Below are 19,398 nucleotides of genomic sequence, written 5' to 3' on the forward strand. Positions count from 1 at the left end.
GCATCCTGGTCTCTGGTGTATCATTTCTAAAATCACATTGATAAGGACAGGAGGCAGGAAAATACTGGGTAGAAGAGGACAGTACCCTGCAAAGGCCCCACCCTCAAGCCTGGAAACACACAGCCCTAAATAGAAACATGCATTGCTAGTTTTCCTGTCCAAGTATCACCTTTTCCAAGGCCACCCTGGCCTGCCATGCCCCCATCCTCTGCTCATATAGATTGCAAGCTCCACAAGCAGAGAAACAGAGGAACAGAAGAGTGGCAGAGCATTGCAGCAGAAAAGGAGAGAAGAGAAGGAGCATCCGAATGTTGAGAGGAGTTTGGCTGGGGACGGTTGGAGGGGAATTTACCATAGACGGCCAAACCCCATTGGAAAGTCATCTTCCCACTCCATCCCCTTTCCAGCTTCCCATCCATCTCACTGAGACCCACCTCCACCACTCAATGAAAGCCCCTCAGTCACCATCCTTCAAGTCCAGGTGACCTGATTCTTCTTGAACACTGGACAAGGACCTGGGTACCAAGCAGTCAGGGTGTAAAAGGCTGTTACCCTGACTCTCCACTGAGCTGGTTTAACACTTAGCCATCCATGGATGGCAACTGTTAAAAGGGCATTAGTTGTAACACATCCCTAGATGCTACCATGGGGCTGGAGCCCAAAAGCGCTTGCGTCAGCTCCTGTACTTGCCCATCTGCATTCTCCCCCTCCCATAAGGGGCTTGAGTGAGTGGTGGTGAGCAAATGAGTCACACCCCTGTCACAAGTCCTACGACGGGGTCAGGGAACTCTCCCATTTCAACATGCTAATCAACAACTTATATCTATGTACAACATTTCTTTAAGACAGTCATTTGAAGGTTTTTATATTTGTTTCTTTTTAGATAGATGCTTTCCATTTTAGGGGCACTCCTTTTTCTCCTTGCCAAACTGATGAAAATATCCCAACCTGTTAGAATACTATTTTATCTTACTTCTCTGAAAGCCATCAATTTTTCTTACATTATATTTGCTTACATTCAGAAAATGACATTTCTATCTTTTCTTTTGATTCTAGGAGTTTTTTTTAATTACAGTCCTGCCACCCTATATTCCCTGCCTAAAATACTCTATTCTTTGGAAACCATCTAATGTAAATCTCAAGAAAGGGCCACTAATGAGCTAAAGATTGACATAGTAATTGTTGTTTCAATGAGAACAACATTCCGAGGGTGAGGAGTGTGCATTTCTCTTACTTCGTTTCAATAGTAGCAATCAAACTTCTAATTAAAATTAGGCCCGCAATTATTTCTAAATGATTTTGATGACTTCATTAATCTGCAGTGATGAGTTACCTCTCTAATATTTAATATCCTAACAAGGCAAGCCACGTATTATCAAGCTCAAGTCAAATTTCAGTCAGACCTCTATTTCTGGACACTAAGAATCCATTGCTTCTCTTGTATGGTGAGGGGCATATTTTCAGAAACAGTTCATGTCCTAAATAGAGTGAACATTTGTCTCACATTGTAAACTTCCAGAGGGCAGACAACAGTGGCAGTTGTAATGCATTTTAGCTCCCTCAAAGGAGCACTAAGGGGAGGTGAAGAAGCTGCTCATCAACTCTCCCAGCCACTCGGCTGGAACTCCTTGGTTTTGAGGTTGAAGTAGCTGCTCTCAGAGGCTAGTGGGACCTCTTTTATTCCTGAGGGGAGAGTTGCCCTTTTGTAAGAATCACATCTTTAAAGAACAATTTTATTGTAACATGCTCAGAGGTTGCTTTTATCATAGTCCTGTCCTTGGGGATTCTCATCCGTGATCTCATGATGCTCCTAATCTTTACCTCCAATCCTATCTTCTCTTTTGTGATCTGGACTCAACTGAAACTGTCCTTATAAATTTTATAAAATTTATCATAGAAGAAGGGAGGGGAAGAAACCAAAATAAACCAAGCTTCCAGCACATTCAGCATTAATCATTAGGTCAGCTTGCTCTCTGACGTGCTTCCTCATAGTTGTTCACAGCCTACTGCCACAGAATCACATAAGCCCTGTCACAGATTATAGCTCCCCTTAACTGCTTTATAGTCAACAACCTAAACACTATGAAATATTAAATTTACCCATTTGAGGTATTCTTTCAAGGCCCGCATACCAGTGAAATTACTGACATCAGCTGGTCTGAAGGACCCCAAGAGAAGCTGACTTACCCAAACAATGCAGTTTCCACATCCTGATGATTTCATCCTTCTTGCCCCAACCAACGAATGGCCCCAATTTTTCATCCCCTTGCCCTCCAAAAATCCCTTTAAAACCCCGGCCCCAAACTCCTTGGAGAGATGGATTTGAGGGTCTCCTTCCATCTCCTCAGCTACCCTGAGATCATTAAACACTTTCTCTGATGTAAACCCAGCTGCCTCAGTGTATAGGTCTGTTATTATGCAGCGGGCATATGAACTTGGTCCTCTAACACAACCATCCAACTCATTTCTAAACCTCACTTGAATAACAAAGAATCAGGGCTTTGTCAATCCATTTTCTTTACTTTAAAATATGTTCATTATTGAGGAATCCCAGTTACCTATGTGAGAAAGTTGAGGCTCCGGGCTTCGCAGAAAGTATCCGGCCAGCAGGTAGCAGGTTAAGCAAGCACCGGCTGCACGAATTTGCTCTCGCTCACCGCTTGTAAGACTGGGAGCACGCCGCATTCTCGCTGGCGACCGGGGGTCGCGCATGCTCTGTGAGAGGGAGTGGGTCGCGGCTCCCACCAGAAGTGTTCTCCCTCAGGCTGCATTTCCTTCCTGTGCGAGGCCGGCTGAGGGCATTTCTCCGGCTGCTTCTGCTCCTGGGTTAACAATCAAGATGGTACATGCTGAAGCCTTTTCTCGTCCTTTGAGTCGAAATGAAGTTGTTGGTTTAATTTTCCGTTTGACAATATTTGATGCAGTGACATACTTTACTATCAAATGGATGGTAGATGCAATTGATCCAACCAGAAAGCAAAAAGTAGAAGCTCAGAAACAGGCAGAAAAACTAATGAAGCAAATCGGTATGAAAAATATGAAGGTCTCAGAATATGAAATGAGTATTGCTGCTCATCTAGTAGACCCTCTTAATATGCATGTTACTTGGAGTGATATAGCAGGTTTCGATGATGTCATTACAGATCTGAAAGACACAGTCATCTTACCTATCAAAAAGAAACATTTGTTTGAGAATTCCAGGCTTCTGCAACCTCCAAAAGGTGTTCTTCTCTATGGGCCTCCAGGCTGTGGTCAAACGTTGATTGCCAAGGCCACTGCCAAAGAAGCAGGCTGTCGATTTATTAACCTTCAGCCTTCGACACTGACTGACAAGTGGTATGGTGAACCTCAAAAATTGGCTGCTGCTATCTTCTCCCTTGCCATAAAGCTACAACCATCCATCATCTTTATAGATGAAATAGACTCTTTTCTATGAAACCGTTCAAGTTCTGACCATGAAGCTACAGCCATGATGAAAGCTAAGTTTATGAGTCTCTGGGATGGATGGGATACTGATCACAGTTGCCAGGTCATAGTAATGGGAGCTACCAGTCGTCCTCAGGACCTTTACTCTGCTATAATGAGAAGAATGCCTACAAGATTTCACATCAACCAGCCTGCTTTAAAACAGAGAGAAGCAATCCTGAAACTCATCTTGAAAAATGAAAATGTGGATAGGCATGTAGACCTGCTAGAAGTTGCCCAGGAAACTGACGGCTTTTCAGGAAGTGACCTAAAAGAGATGTGTCGAGATGCTGCCCTCCTCTGTGTTAGAGAATATGTTAATTCTACATCAGAAGAAAGCCATGATGAAGATGAAATTCGGCCTGTTCAACAGCAGGACCTGCATCGGGCAATTGAAAAGATGAAGACATCAAAGGATGCAGCATTTCAGAATGTTTTAACACGTTTGTTTAGATTAAGAGTAAAGATTATTTGTACAGTTCTGTGATCTAGTTTGGTGCGTCCTCTTATCAGTCAGTGGAAATAGAATGGAAAGAGTGTTCTTTAAACAATGAGGGAGCTCAATGTTTATGGTTTTATACTCTGAATTCTAAGTTATTGAGATATAGTTGTTACATAAGTGGTATTACTGTTTGTCAAAAATCATGAGGAGGAACAGTTGAATCCATCCTGAACATGGGTGCTTGTGTTTGACCTCTTTAGCCATATATTGTACAGCCTTATAGAATCTAAGCTGGTCTTAAAGTCATAAATGATTCATTGGGTCATTAGTGAGAAACAGGGATGTGGTTAGGTGCTGGTTCCTAGACATGCGAGTATGCGTTTGTGTGTATGCGCATATGTGTGTGTATATTAAATGTATATATCCACACATTTTATATTGACATTCTGTAGATATGTTTGAATACAGAAACCTTTTTTACCCCAACTACTGAATCCAGGAGTACCAAATAATATATAGTAAAACTAAGATTTAAGGTTGTGTCAAAAAGGTACAGTGATTCAGCCATTTCCATTTGTCATTTGTTTCAACCTTTTTTAAGTTGAGTGTTTTTCTTTCTGCAGTTGATTAGTTGGATCCTCCACGTCTTGCATATATACATGGGCTCAATTATTATGTTTGTCAGGATAATCAAATAAAAATATTAGTTCGTGATCAGCATTGAATGGTTGTTAGGCAGTCATGTGCTCAATACTGATTTCACCTCTTTCTGTAAGTACACTGAGTATAAACTTTTTAAGTTTAAATTGATTTACATGAAAGTGGATTAAAAGACTTTTCAAAAGCAAAGGTTTGAAAAACCTCAGTACCCTTTAATACATGTACGTTTCTTTACTTTCTTCATTTAATGTAACATATGTCTGTTGTAACTATGTTTCTTAAATATTATTTTAAGGTTATGTGTTCTTTAATTATGGTCAAATATAATTTGGTCATCAAAAATGAAATAATAGTTTAAAACAAGTAGCTGTTACTAAGTGTGCTAAAAATACTCATTTTGTAATTAATTTTACTTTACTTAGTATATTATAAATTGTACCCTGGTCAAGTACAAATGTACACATCAAAATGCCCATATTGTATCTATCTGTAGTCATTTAATGTGAATTATATGTCAAATTTTTTTCAATATTTTACTAACCAGAATTCTGTTATAGGCACCTAAACATGCAGCATGAGGAAAATGGCACAACACAATCTTGAGGTGCCTTCTGAATCATCAGATTAAATTATGCTTCATATGTTTTTGCTTTTACTATACTTATTTAAAAACTCTCAATCTTTATTCATGTGTTACTGGATTAATTTATCTGATAATGTCTCTCACAACATCTATAAGATCATTTATTCTTTGGTTGTACTTTGAATGGTGGGGTAGAAGTTTCAGGTGAACACTGGATAACAAAAAGAAAGTTAATGGAAGATTGTGAAGAGGATGGAAAAATTGAATACAAGATACCAAAAATGGAAAAAAGTGTCCCATTTTTAATAACTATATTATTATAGTTTTATAATTATATAAATGTGTAATAAAGGGGTCCCTCTTTAAAAAAAAAAAGTAAGTTGAGGCCTCTTTCTCAATTTCTTTTTTTTTAACCTCTCATAATTAATCAATGATCAACTCTCAATCCTTCCATCCTTTTAACATTTCTCTGTCCTCTCCATTACTTCATTCCTGACATTAAAAAAAAAAACTTAGACCATTATCATTCAAAGTACCTCTTGATAGCTGTCTCCCAAGCACTGCTTTCCTGTTCCCGATAGTAATCTAAATGTTGTTCCCATATACACCTTTCCTGTATATGACCTGGATAATTCAGAAAAACCTATTCCAACCCCCAACTTCAGGGACAGGTCTGATTGATTGAATGGCAATTCTACCATCCCTATCCCAAAGAGTGGTTCCTAAACCTAGCTTTTCATATTCCCATGAACAAAAGATTAGATGAAGAGCACATAATCCATTTTGCCAATGAGATGCAAGGGGACAACTGCTGGAAATTTTCCGAAGACTTAAAACCTGAATTAATTCACCACATGAGGAAAACCAGCCAGAAGATAAGGTATAGCCCAGGAACGAAAGGGAAATGGATCTGAGACAGGTGCTTTAATCCATCTTCAAAGCCCACCCTACTTCACTACTTTCATTGCATGAGCCAATAAGTTTACTTATTTATTAACAGAATTGGACTTGGAATATCTTTCATTTGCAACATAGAAATCTTAACTATTGATTCTCTGTCACTATGGTTATCACAACAGTCTCCCAAGTTATTTGTCTATCTATGGTATAAGCCCCTAATGCTGACCACTCATTCTCTTGACAGTGATCTTTTGAAAAACTTTTCAAATCTAGTCATGTGCTCCCTGCTTAATCTCCTGCCGTGATACCCTATCATCTTTAGAATAAATTAAACCTCATCAACCTGACACACAAGGTCTCAATTATTGAATTTTTTTCTGTCTCCCCAGTCTCATATCTCCCTTCTTCTGAATGTAAATTCTATGCTCTAACCCTGGTCAAATGATTAGGGCTCCCAGAACACAAGGTTATCATTCACCTCTTTGCCTCTGACATGCAGGTTTCTCATTCTAGAATTCAATTTATCTCCATTCTCTTCAGCAATCACCTATTTTGAACCTATATTGTATCCAAATGTGTGCAATGCGCTGGCAAAGTTATTTTCTCCTTGCTTACCTGATGCCACCCTGCTGTAAAACCTGTCTCCTCCTTAAAGAACTGTCCTTTCTCCTTTGTTTCATGCTTCCTTTCTTGTTAACACATATACTACTGTTTTAATGGTTTGTTATAATTGGCCTCTCTTTAATGTCTGTCTTAAAGTCAAGATATATTTATTATTTATCTCCATATTTCGAACTTCCTAAGGTCGAGGTTAGTATATTGATTTATTCACACAATTGAGCAAACAGAAAACCAGATCGTTAAAACTGGGAGTCACATTAAGTATGAGCTAATACTAAGAATGAGTGAGGTGACCTACTGCCTGCTGAAAAATGGCCCCTGATACTTGGCTTCTACGTAAGAGGTGCCATAGCAAGTGAAGTGGCTGATGGTGATTGGAGAGCATGTACAGATGCCAGAGACATGCACATCTCAGCTCAGATCATTGCTGGGAGGTAAATAGGCTCCATGTTGCCAGCACATCTAATGGTCGTTCAAAAAAAGAAAAGAAAAACCCACCACAGAGGGCCAATATGATTGGCCTCACCTTTATGGACTAAATATGTCCAGGGCCTGATAGCATCCTCCAATTTATTCCAGTCTCATTTTGCAAGTGAGGAAACCAAAACCAGAACCAAAACACAGTTTCCCCTAGGAGATCACTTGATTGAGAGTACATGCCTCTGCTGCACACTCTAATGGACGCTGCACATTTAAAGATTTAGAGGAGCTTCTTTATCTGTATCCCTCCTCCATCACAGTGCATGTTCTATGAATGTAGAGAGTTCCCTTGTCTTTCACCTTCCACAGGACCAGGATCGCAGTGCTCTGGAAATACTCCTTGAACGGATATTAAATGGAAATCATGCTGCTGTCAGACAGTATTTGACCCTTGGCATCATCACCACCTTTAACATGTAGATTTGTAGATCCACTCAATAGGACATTTCATAAAACTTTCCTTGCTGAACTCTTGGAAGTTTGGAGTGGAATGGATGGTACATCTTAAGGTACTGGGAGAGTTATGTAGATTAGTCTCTGCTATGAGGCATAAAGGTGACATAGAAGAATAACAACTTGTGTTAGGCAAAGAGGAAGAAGCATCAGTTATAGAGGTGGATATGGAGAGCTTCCTTAACTGAGTGACCAAGTGTATGTAGGGTTCTGACAAATAGAGAATGAACTGTTGGCCTGAGGAGTTGGTGTGCCATCTCAGCAAATGTTGGGCATATATTCACAGTGTCTTGCTGCACTCATTTTTGCCTCCATGAGCATCTCTGTACTAAGTAAATGTTTAGGGGAGATTTTCCTACTGTCAAAGGCAGAATAATGGCCTGCTACATATCCATACCCCAATCTTCAGAACCTGTGACTATGTTACGTTATATGGCAAAGAGTAATTAAGATAATGCATGGAATTATTGTGGCTAATCAGCTGACCTTAAAATAGGGAGATTATTCTGGATTATCCAGATAAAACCAATGTAACAATAGAGTCCTTATAAGTGGAAGACAGAGACAAAAGAACCAGAGTCAGGTGTAAACTAAAAATAAAACTCTAAGCCCCAACCAACTGTACAAACCCCCCCTTGGCTAAGAAGACACCATTAAAAAACTTGAAAACTGACAGGCTAGGAGGTCAAACACACCTGGTTATACTCCCTTCCTTTTGGAGTTTAGCGAAAACAGTGTTAAACCGGAGATCATAAGACTGACAGGACAGACTATGTGGCAGTCAGATATCAAACTACAAACAGGACTTAAGGCCATGCCAGGCAAGGGTTAAGTCATCCACCCTTACACTTAAAAAATAAATTATGTTCTAATTGTCACAAATATTTCCTTTTTCTCTAGCAAGTGGCTACACATACTGGCCTTCAAATAAGCAATGTTGAAACTTTCCACTTTACTAATCATTAGACACTGACTAACTGAGGGCCCCCGTTTCACCAGCCCTAACTAAAGCTTTAATTGGACAAGAGACTGATTTCAGCAACTTTCTCCCGATTAGAAGACCACTGACCATGGATAAGTTTTGGTCAGTTTACAGAGGCTGCACACTTGAGTGCCTTTGTGTCCCGAGAAGACTTGTAGACATACAGGGTCTAGTTATCATATATCTAAGTGTTAAGTCTCCACCTCAGAGTGAACATAGATTGTATGTTACATGCATGTTTATTCAGTGCGCATGTGTCAGGACCATCTTCCTGAATATTCAGAGCTTCTCCTACATCCTGTTAAATATGTATGTGTAGCCAATCTGTTCATCATAAAGCTCCTAGCCTAACCCCTCCTTCTTTGAAGTGCCACCCCTTGTCTTTGCCAGACTATGCTTCCGACTCTGTGAAATGGCCACGTGCAGGCTGTAACCCTTTACAAGAAATAAAATATCTTTTTCTAAATGTGTGGATCTTGTGTTTTTAAATTAACAGACTATGATGTGTGACCATGAATGCAGAGGTTAGAGTGATGAAGTTGTGAGCTTTGAAGACTGAGGAAGAGATCCATGAGCCAGGCTATGTAGGCAGCCTGTAGTAGATGGGAAAGGCAAGGAAACAGAGTCTCTAGAGCCTCCAGAAACACTCCCTTATTTTTGACCCAGTGAGACTCATTTTGGACTTCTGATCTCCAGAATTGTAAGAAAATTAATTAGCATTGTTTTAAGCTGCTGTTTATGGAAATTTGTTACAATAGCCATAGGAAGCTCATACATTAGCTGTTTGACTTTGACAAATCACCACACCTTTTGGAGCCTTGCCTGTGTGAGACAGTATATAAAATCAACCGTAAAAACTAGCTTTACTCTTATGATTAATATTACATAGACGATACTACTGAGCTAACAATAGTTTTAATGGGGTGTAGGCCTCTGTCTTTATCATAATTGTGGTCAACCTACATGCTTGATTTTTCTGTTTACATGGTGCTATCAACCCTGAACAGCTCTGGGCAGAGAATTCTGGCTGACTCATTGCAAGCATCACTGAATTCCCACTGCATATTGCCATGTTCACTGACTGAGGTTTCTGCTGGAAATATCTGTTGCCTAGTTAAGGGAGTGTTCCCTGCTTTGAGAGCCTAGGCAACTGCATATGTGAAAGTTTCTGGTTTCCTGGGATTACAAATTAAATGTCAGGGAAGATAAAAATGCTGTGAAAGGATTCCAAAAAGCAGTGCAATGAATTAGATAAGGAGAAGAATCCCTGTTTGGCTTGGGAAGCACTTTCATTGAAGCCACTAATAGGTAAGTCTTAGATGATGGCATTCCCCTCATCCACAGCTCCTCACCTATTACAATAAAATTAGATGTTGTGCTGGTTGAAAATCATGCACTCTCTCTCCTGAGTAAGATCAGGAATCAGAATAGGTTGTGTTTTTACCATTAGCAAGTTATATTTACATTCTCTTTGATTCTATTTCTTCATCTGTAATATGACACTAGAAGAGTAACAAAAGACACTGCAAAATTTAAACATGATAAGGCTAACATTTTTGACTGCTTACTATGTGCTAGGAATTGTTCCAAGTACTTTTAATGTAATATTTAGTCTTCACAACACTATGAAACATTCCAGTTTTACAAATGAGAAAATTGAGGCATAGGGAGATACATTTCTCTAGGACTCAGAGGTACTAAGTGCGGAAAATTTTACTAATATGCTTAAATGCCTCTCTAAGATTTGGTACTTGGCATGGTAAAGGTTCAATACTGTGAACTGATGTTGTTATATGGCTGCCTTGCAGTATAGTGTAGTTGTTAGGATTAAGAAAAAAGTCTTTTGAAAATAAAATAATAGCATGAAAGGAGCATTTCTATAAGGGAAATGCTATCACTCATTCCTCTTTGTGCACTCTCAGCTTGCCTGGTGTTTGCAACCACATCCTAATTCTTCTTCCTCTAGTATGTTCCCTGACCTCACAATGCTGTGAGAATGATATTCTAAAATGCAAACCAGAAGGTGGCATTCCATGACTGAAAGCAAATATGCAATACATTCAACTCCTATAATGTACTATAAAGGTCTTTCAACATGCTGTGGTTAACACCCACTTCTCCAGTCCCTCGGGGGCTCCATGTTCACTAACATACTTTATTCAAGCTCTGTTAAAATACTTACTTCATTATCTATGGCATCACAGATGCCATAACTGTATCACATTACTTTTTGGCTGGACACATTTGCACATGTTATTTCTTGGACGTAGAATATCCTTGCACCATTTTCACGCCAGGTCAAGCCATGCTCACCTTCAAAACTACGTGCCTGGTGTGGTACAATATTTTTAATGAACATTAGATAATATGCAAAGTGACTGGTCTACAAATAACATTTTTGCAAAAGGAAATAACTCATCTTTTGTTCAGTATTTTTATTTCCTGGGTCAAATTCTCTCACTCCATTCTTTGTTCCTTGTTTTATTCACACAAGCCCCCTGGTTATTTTCTACTTGACTTTTATCCTTCTGTTTGGTACACAGTTCAGGTTCTCCTAACTCCAGGATTCAGCTTCCTTCCCAGCTACATCATTGTTCCCCTTATTCACAGACAACCATCATGGTAATACCTCTTTGGGCTCCTGCTACTTTCAGGACCTCCCCTCACCAAAGTCTGGAGGTTAAGGCCTGGCATTTTAGATCGAAGGTCAACTTCTTTTGAGAAGTCTTTTCTGATCTCTCTAGGAAAAGCTGTGCTCTCCTCCTATGGAGTTGGTTCATTGTTTTACTATAGCATCCATCTTGTTGGGTGACTAATATGTACTGATTCTGTATCCAGAGTAGAGTGGGCCTCTAGAAAGCCGCAATAATGTTCTAACTATTCCTGTTCCAGGCCTTGCCACTTAGGTTTGGAGGAATCACTTAACCTTCTTTTAGTTTCACTTTCCTAAACTATGAATTGTTATAATAATATTCTGCAGAGCTATAACAATTAGGTACTATGTAAAAAGAACATAGAATAGTGTCTGCACATAGTAAGAACTAATATTTGTTAGCCAATACTATTATCTAAATTCAAAGAGACACTGGATAATTTCCTCAAGACTGAAGGTGAAGAGGAGGAAGAGGGTTGACTTTGCCTTCTCAGCTTATTCAGAAGCCACTACTGATCAAACATTAACTATGGCATCAGCCTTAACCATCAGAGTGAAAGATAAGGATAAAGAACCAGGGTTATGAATTTGTTTCATTGCCATTGTATCAGTACCTAGTGCGTCTGGAGTACATCCTGGGCACCTATGACACCCGTGATGTCCAGCCTTCTGTAGCCCATCTTTGTGGTGTTGGCTGTTCACTTTGCTGTTTGATTGTCTCCATAGGCCTTCCACGAGGGTTGCCTAAGTCCTTGTTAAAGGGTATACCCCTTTTGACCAATGACCTGGACTTTGCCAAATCTCTTCTCTGAAGGCCAGATCTGGTCTTTTCTACATTATGGCTGAATGCTCCAAAAAGCCTGTTTATTCTACCATTTGAGTGCTATCAATTGGACTACTATCTGGGGAGGACTATCAATTGGACTACTATCTGGGGAGGACACAGTCCTATAGCCCAATTTGTGTCCTCAGCCCTGGCTTGTCCTCCTTACTCCCCTAGTGACACTTCTAAGTTTCCAGAATTTCTTGCTACTCAGAGTTCATATGAGTTATGTGAGAGGATGACTCATATTTTTGTAAGAGTTGAAAGACTGATGACAAGCAACTAGATTCTGATATTCCATACCTTCCTTCCCAAGCCAATGTATAAATTCTGATGGTGCATTTATTGGCAAAGGCTCTCCCTTCACTCTCTATTTCTATGTGCTTAGAGACCATCACTACATCTCTCAATAAAGGAAGTTATTTGATCAAGCTCCTCACATTGTTTGGTTCGTTCAACTGCCTTTAAAAAAAAAAGGAAAAGAAAGTGTGTTTTCTCTTAAACCTGGATATCGATACAGGCTATCGGTTTGAAAATAACTCATAGCAAGTACTGCTTATTAGTGTCATACATAAAGTCTACCTGGTACCCAAATTCCTATCGTAAAATGAGATTTTGTGGCAGGAACGCTTAAAAAAGAGCCTTTGTGTAATGCAAAGGGGTGTAACTATTAAATCAAAACGAATGACTGTTCACCCAGGCCCATCTTTTATATTCTTTCTAAAGATACTTTTGAACGCAGTGGGATGTATTCCTCTTTTGGCATAACTTTTAATACTTAGATTGCCTCTGCACTGTGCCAAATAGAAAACCTTCAGCCAGGGACAAAATCTCATCTGTAGAAATTATATTTTTGTGAGTTTGTTGAAAACTCAAAGGAAAATTTTCTCTAAGCACTGGTTTACCAAAAGATCTTAAAAGGTAGCTTTTTGGAATTTTTCCTGGTGAATTAAATTGTGAACTGGACTATGTGACTTACTGCTTGAACAATTCAGCTTGTGCTCTTCTTGATAAGAACTGAAGAAAAATATGAATCATAAAAAAATGACTTCAGAATTAAGTAACCAAATATAAGGATTGAGATGGGTAATAATGGAGTCCTATAATGGACTTATGAAACGACATGACAAAGCTCTCCTATATATGTGTCTATTTACTTTTATTCTGGGCTTTAGAAATTATCAGATGCTATTTTACACATGAAACTCACCTTTTTGGACTTTGAATCATGTTATTATTCTTGACTTTTAAACTAATTTGTCTTCTTTGGTTTTATAAAATCAGGATTAGCTTCAGCTATTCCTTTTCTCATTCTTCGTAGTTTGTCAGTCAACAAGTCCTGCCAGGTTTGTCATTGAAATGTTTCTCTAGTTCTCACTCACTTCCACCACAGCACAACATACAGACTCTCAAAACACATACCCTCCAGTTACATTAGCAGTATTCTATTTCAGGGTCAGCAAATAACTGCCCATGGGGGAGTATGCCAATTGTTTTGCTAATAAAGTTTTATTGGAACACATCCATGTTCATATGTTTATGCATTGTCTGTGGTTTCTTTGGCATTACAGTGACTGAGTTGAGTAGTTGCAAAGTCTAAAATATTTGCTATCAGGCTTTCCACAAAAAATGTTTGATGACCCCTGTTCTAGTTAATGCTTGCATCACTTCGGTAATTGTAGACAGTCATCCCATTGGTTTCCTTGCTGCTACTCACTCTAAAACTAATCAATTAATCATACTAAGGTCAAAACCACTTTCTCTCTCAAATTATAGCAAATTCCATCTAAGTCTTCAAGGTCCAGATTACCTTTAATCACGAATTTAGGAACTAAAGATACAAAGGTGAACAAAATAAGCCAGATTATTTTTCTCACAGCTTTTGTTCTCTATTTTAGAACAGATAATAGGCAATCAATCAGCAATGATATAACTGTGTAATCTGTACCTTGACAGGTATGATAATCTAGACAAACTGCCTAGATTTAAATACTGGCTCCATTCTATGTCAACTGTGTAACTATGAGACATTTACTAACTTTTAACCTCAGTTTTCTTATCTCTACTATGGTTTTGGTCATCAAATGAGATCATTCACGTCAAGCATGTGATATTATGTCTGATGCATACAAAATAGATTTAAGCAATAATTATAGAGAAATTATAACTTTGGAAATAGTGAGCAGAAATATTTAGGTTTGCCTTCAGTGTTGTGGAATAACTGGTATGACTGATGTTTACACGGAAATCCAAGGGTAGGTTAGCAATAAGAAAAGGAACAGTGTTCTGGGAACTGGGATTGGTACGTGCAAAAATTTGGAGGAAGAAAATTTTCTAATTTCCTGACTGCTAAATAATTGCTGTCATCTCTGTGCTCCCTATAGTACTATATTTATATTGCTAATATACCTGTTACCACATCATGTTACAGTTGTGTTTTTGAGGATATAGCCTAGTCTTAAATCTTAATCTTTATATTCCCAGCACTTATAAGCGGCTTAACACATAACACAAATGCTCAAAAAACTTTGTTTTGTAAAAACCCGCAAAAGTCAAACAGCATGATCTTTTGAATAAAAAAAAAAAGCCTAGGCTTAATTTCAGGTGTGCCATTAAAAAGGTGGATGACTTTGAACACATTGAATGACTTCTCTGACCCATGGGTGACTTAGCTCTCAAATGTGGAAAGGAACACCTGCTACACAGATTTGTAAGACTTAATTACAGAGCACAGGAAAAGCTTTTGTTGTGTCTGCACATAGTAGGTATTATCGATAATGAAGCTTTTATTAATTTGGACTTGGGGTAATAGCACAAACTCTTTTAGAGGTTAACTGAGCAACTGAGAGATACCAGCTAACTTCACAAACATGCAGTCCAGGTAAACGGACTAAATATCCAGGTTTTTGGCCTACTTCTTTTCATTGTATCCAACAAATATTTATGGAGTGTGTACTCTGTGGTGGGTACCTGACAAGGTGCCCAGAAATTTGTGTTGAACAAGACTTGTCCAAGCCCTGCCTTCTTGGAGCATACAGTTTAACACAACATGATTGTCAAACATATCATGCATTTTGTCTGAGATCATTTTTTTAAGCAATGTGTAAGTAGCCTGTGTAGTCCCTTACTTAGAGTAAGTGAACTCTGAGTGTCTTTAATTGAGAGGATACTGAGTAGAGCCGGAAGTGGCATATTTAATTAAACTGGGCCAACAAGAATGAGTTTGTTTCGTTTTTGTTTTTGTTCTTCTGCTTATATTCCCAGAGAGTGGCCAATACAAATACAGTGATTACTCACTCTGGCATCAATCCCACCACGTAAGGCCTTGACCTCATTGAAATCACCTTCCCTTCTAATATGCAGGTTTCTCTGTACCTCCTTCTCACTATTCTCTACACATGATAATTTGATAACAAACTAATTAATAAATATCATTTGAATAATATATGTCATAACAAAGTAAAGATCAAATAAAAATAGGTAAGAATGATAATGACCACTCTTAACTTTCTTTTTACCACAATCCAGGCATTTTATATTACTCCTAGTCCTCAAAAACTATCACAATTTAGAAATTATTAAATTCATTTTGCAAATAGAAAACTAAGTCTCAGAGAGGTTAGCTGGCTAAACTCATTTACTGGGTGAGAGAGCACACTTGGATTGTAGTATAGATTCGCCTAAGCCTGAAAGCTATGCACTCTCCATGGTGCAACATCTCCTGTGAGAGGCAGAATAATGGTCTCCAATGTTCACATGCCAATTTCCAGAACCTGTGAATATGTTAGCGTACATGGCAAAGGGGAATTAAGTTTTCATATGGAATTATATTGGATGAGCTGGGTAGCCTAATGTAATTACAGAGGCCCTTAAAAGTGGGTGAGAAAAGTAAAAGAGTAGGTAAGAGTACACTTCCACCAATGGTATCCAAGAGTATTATTTTACCGTAGTATTTTTAGTGTGATGGATAGGATCAACCTTGTTTATCATTGTTAATCTGTCAGGAATAGAATGGATGCTAGTTACTTCAACATGTGTTTATTTAATTAGACATTAATTCTTTCAACAAGTTCTTGTCAACAAATATATTTTTCAATAAAAGCAGCTTTTATGAGATAAGATATGATGTGGGGATTCAACCCACTTTTGCTAGCTTTGAAGTTGGAGAAAAAGGCCACAGGCTAAGGAATGCAGCAACCTCCAGAAGCTGGAAAAAGAAAATAAATAGGTTCTTCCCTAGAGTTGTCTGAAAGGAGCATGGCCCTACTGACATGATGATTTTAGCCCAGTGTGAAGGTTAATTTTATTTGTGTCTCTAGACAATATAGACTAACACACACTGTGAGACCCATGTCAGGCTTCTGGTCTATAGGTATTAGAAGATAACAAATTTATATGGTTTAAGTAGCTAAGTTTAAGGTAATCTGTTATGGAAGCAGTAGAAAACTAGTATCCCACCTTTGTAGGTGCAAAATGATTAAAAAACATACACCAGAAAACGATAGAGTTACATCTTATCATCCTGTTGGAAAGGAATTTAGAGGATCAAAACTTAGAAAAAAGATGCATTCAGTGTCAATTTTGGTATATGAGTAAGACTTCATGTAGAAATAAAGAATTTCAAGGATGAATTTAAATCAAGGCTTATTAAAATAGAATGTGATTACATATTATAGCTGGGAGTTATAACTGAAAGGAGAGAAGAGAAGGAAGGAGAAAGAAACTAAAAACAGGAAAGGAAAGGAAAAAAACTTTCAACTGTGTTTCTTAAAAAAAGAAAACAGATTCGTGTAACTTTTTTTAATTATTGAGAAGGAAACAGCATGAAAACAAAAATAATAGAGCAAGAAATATCTTTTATCATTGCTTTCAGTTCTGGATCTTTGCATTACATTAATTCAATAGAGAAGTTTTTCTTCCCTCTATGCCTTATTCAAGCAATCATTTTAGCTTTTTGAAAAATAATACAAATAGGCTTTGTGGAGATCTTGCATTTACTCATGAAAATAATAGACAATACAAATAGGATTTGTGGAGATCTTGCATTTACTCATGAAAATAATAGACAGATCTGAATTATTTATAAAGCCAATTAATTTTACAAAGACACTGAATGGCAGGTAATGGCAAAGGAGGGATTTGCTGGTAATTTAATTTTAAAAAAATTGTGAAGAAATCTGTGCCAGGTTTTAAAACTTAATTAGCCTGTGGTGCATTAATAGAAATGCTTGAAAAGAAGCCCGTTTGGTGGTAACTTTGATTAAAGTGGGAAAGCTACAGGCAAATCTAGTATCACAATGCTGCCTGCAAGTCCTTTTGGGATTTTGCTTGCAAACAAATGTAAAGATGTGTGATTATGTGAACATTATTCTGAATTATATTCCAGGAAAAAAAAAAAAACTGAGTCACAAAAGTTAAGAGCTAGAAGGCTTGAAATAAGGTTGCAAAACTCTTAAGGTTTGCTAATTTTCCTGAATTCCAGAGAAAAATTATTTCTTCTCCCTTGAAACATTCCTTAGCTTGTCTATTCTTTGCTAGGGATGACTGTTGTAAGTTTAAGAAAACATCTAGCATGATGTCTTTGCAATAACAGCTTTTTGTACTCATGTTTCAGTTGGAAATTTTGATTAATAAGGTGCTGGAGTCTTTTTCTAGATTGAAACAGTAAAACAAGCATATGTGGAAAAAGAACTAACAGTACCAATGTGCGCTCAGTGAAAAGTAAATTTTCCACCATACCAGACCCCTGCTCCACCTCCCGATGGCTATCAATGTCACCAGTTTCTTAATCAGCTTTCTAAAAATAGTGTGCTTATACACAAACCACTTATCCATTTATTTGACACATATTTTTACAATGAGCAGTATTCTGCATCTTGCTTTTCTCATTTAACAATGCATTTCAGAGATAATTTGATATCAGTACTTACAGGTTTTACTTCACACTTATCAATAAAGGGAAGTTGTTCCATTTAATTGATATATCATAATCTATGTAACTAGCCTTCTATTGATAGGCATTTATATTATTTCCAGGGTTTTACTATCACAAAAAAACTCCATAGGGAATGTACTTGAGCATACGTTTCTGTACTCATATAAGTATGTCTGTGGGATACCTTCTTAGAAGTAGACTATCTTGACTAAAGCAAATAAGTGTTTAGCCTTCTAACAGGGATTTCTAAATTGTTCTCCAAGAGATTGTTCCAATTTACATTTCTGCCAGTGATATCTAAGAATATTATTTTGCTGTAGTCTTTTTAACGTGATAGATATGATCAACCTTGCCTATCATTGCTAATCTGTCAGGAATAGAATGCACACTCATTACTTCAATATGTATCTATTTAATTGGAAATTCATTTATTCAACCAGTGCTTGTCAACAAATAAATGTTTCAATAAAAACAATTATTATGAGGTTTTTTCCAGTTATCTATTGCTATAGACAACTATCCCAAAACTTAGTAGCTTCAAATATTTTATTACTATTTTATCTCAGGATTCTGTGGGTTGGGATTTCAGAAAGAATGCAATGCACAGTTGGTACCTGTACACAAAGTACAAATACAAACTGTGTTAAGTGCTATAAAATGTATACAAGTAGATCTTCATCTGGTCTCTGGGATTAGGGCAAGGTTTCCTTGAGGAATTGAAATTTGAAATGAGATCAGAAAAAAAAAAAAAAAAAAAAAGAGGAATGAAGTATGTAAAGAGCACCAAGGCAGACAGCAGGGCTTTAGGGAAAAGGTGGAGTGGGAAGAGAGGAGAGTGATAAGTAAGGCATGTATTTCAGGGAAAGTCTAGAGCATTTACAAATTCTTTAAAATGGGAGAAGACATGATGGTTCAAGGACCCAAAACAAAGTCAAGTGGCTACAGAGCATGGAGCTGGGAAAGAAGGCACAAAAGCCTTTCTTATGGACCATCTTAAGGATTTGAGTCTTTATCCAAAAATCAGTAGGTAATAAATAACCAGGAATTGCTTTCCCAGTCCAGGCTCTTGGTTTATTACTGTGTCCTCTCTCAACAACTCAGACTCTGCCCATGGTTCAGGCTCCTGAGACAATGTCTTCCTCCCACCCTTTCTAGTCTCCTGGTTGATTTATGGAAATAAATCAGGCAAAGGATTTGAGATGCTGGAAGGTTTCTCTTTCCAATGGTTATCCTATTAGGAGTTAGTGCAGGGAAGAGAAACAATTCCATGTCTTTCTAGAAGTAAGGGATTTAATGTAAGGAATTGGGTGCTTATAAAATGATTAGAAGGGCTATGGAGAAGAAAAGTCAGGAGGTTTACTAGTGAACTACTGATTGCAAGATCTATCTCCTGTAGGTGAA

At 37.9% G+C, this 19,398-nt stretch overlaps 2 protein-coding genes across 2 annotated transcripts in view; both read left to right on the forward strand.

Moving 5' to 3' along the window:
• LRRC7 (leucine rich repeat containing 7) overlaps positions 1 to 19,398 on the forward strand; it is a 1,535,715-nt gene that overhangs the window by 343,035 nt on the left and 1,173,282 nt on the right. The gene's annotated exons all lie outside the window — the stretch shown is intronic.
• LOC126948640 (outer mitochondrial transmembrane helix translocase-like) lies at positions 2,772 to 3,952 on the forward strand. The gene is given in 1 exon segment (XM_050780806.1): positions 2,772 to 3,952. A coding segment is annotated over 1 exon segment (1,113 nt). The 5' UTR covers positions 2,772 to 2,839.

The sequence above is a fragment of the Macaca thibetana genome, chromosome 1, assembly GCF_024542745.1.
Source record: "Macaca thibetana thibetana isolate TM-01 chromosome 1, ASM2454274v1, whole genome shotgun sequence".
Classification (NCBI taxonomy): domain Eukaryota; kingdom Metazoa; phylum Chordata; class Mammalia; order Primates; family Cercopithecidae; genus Macaca; species Macaca thibetana.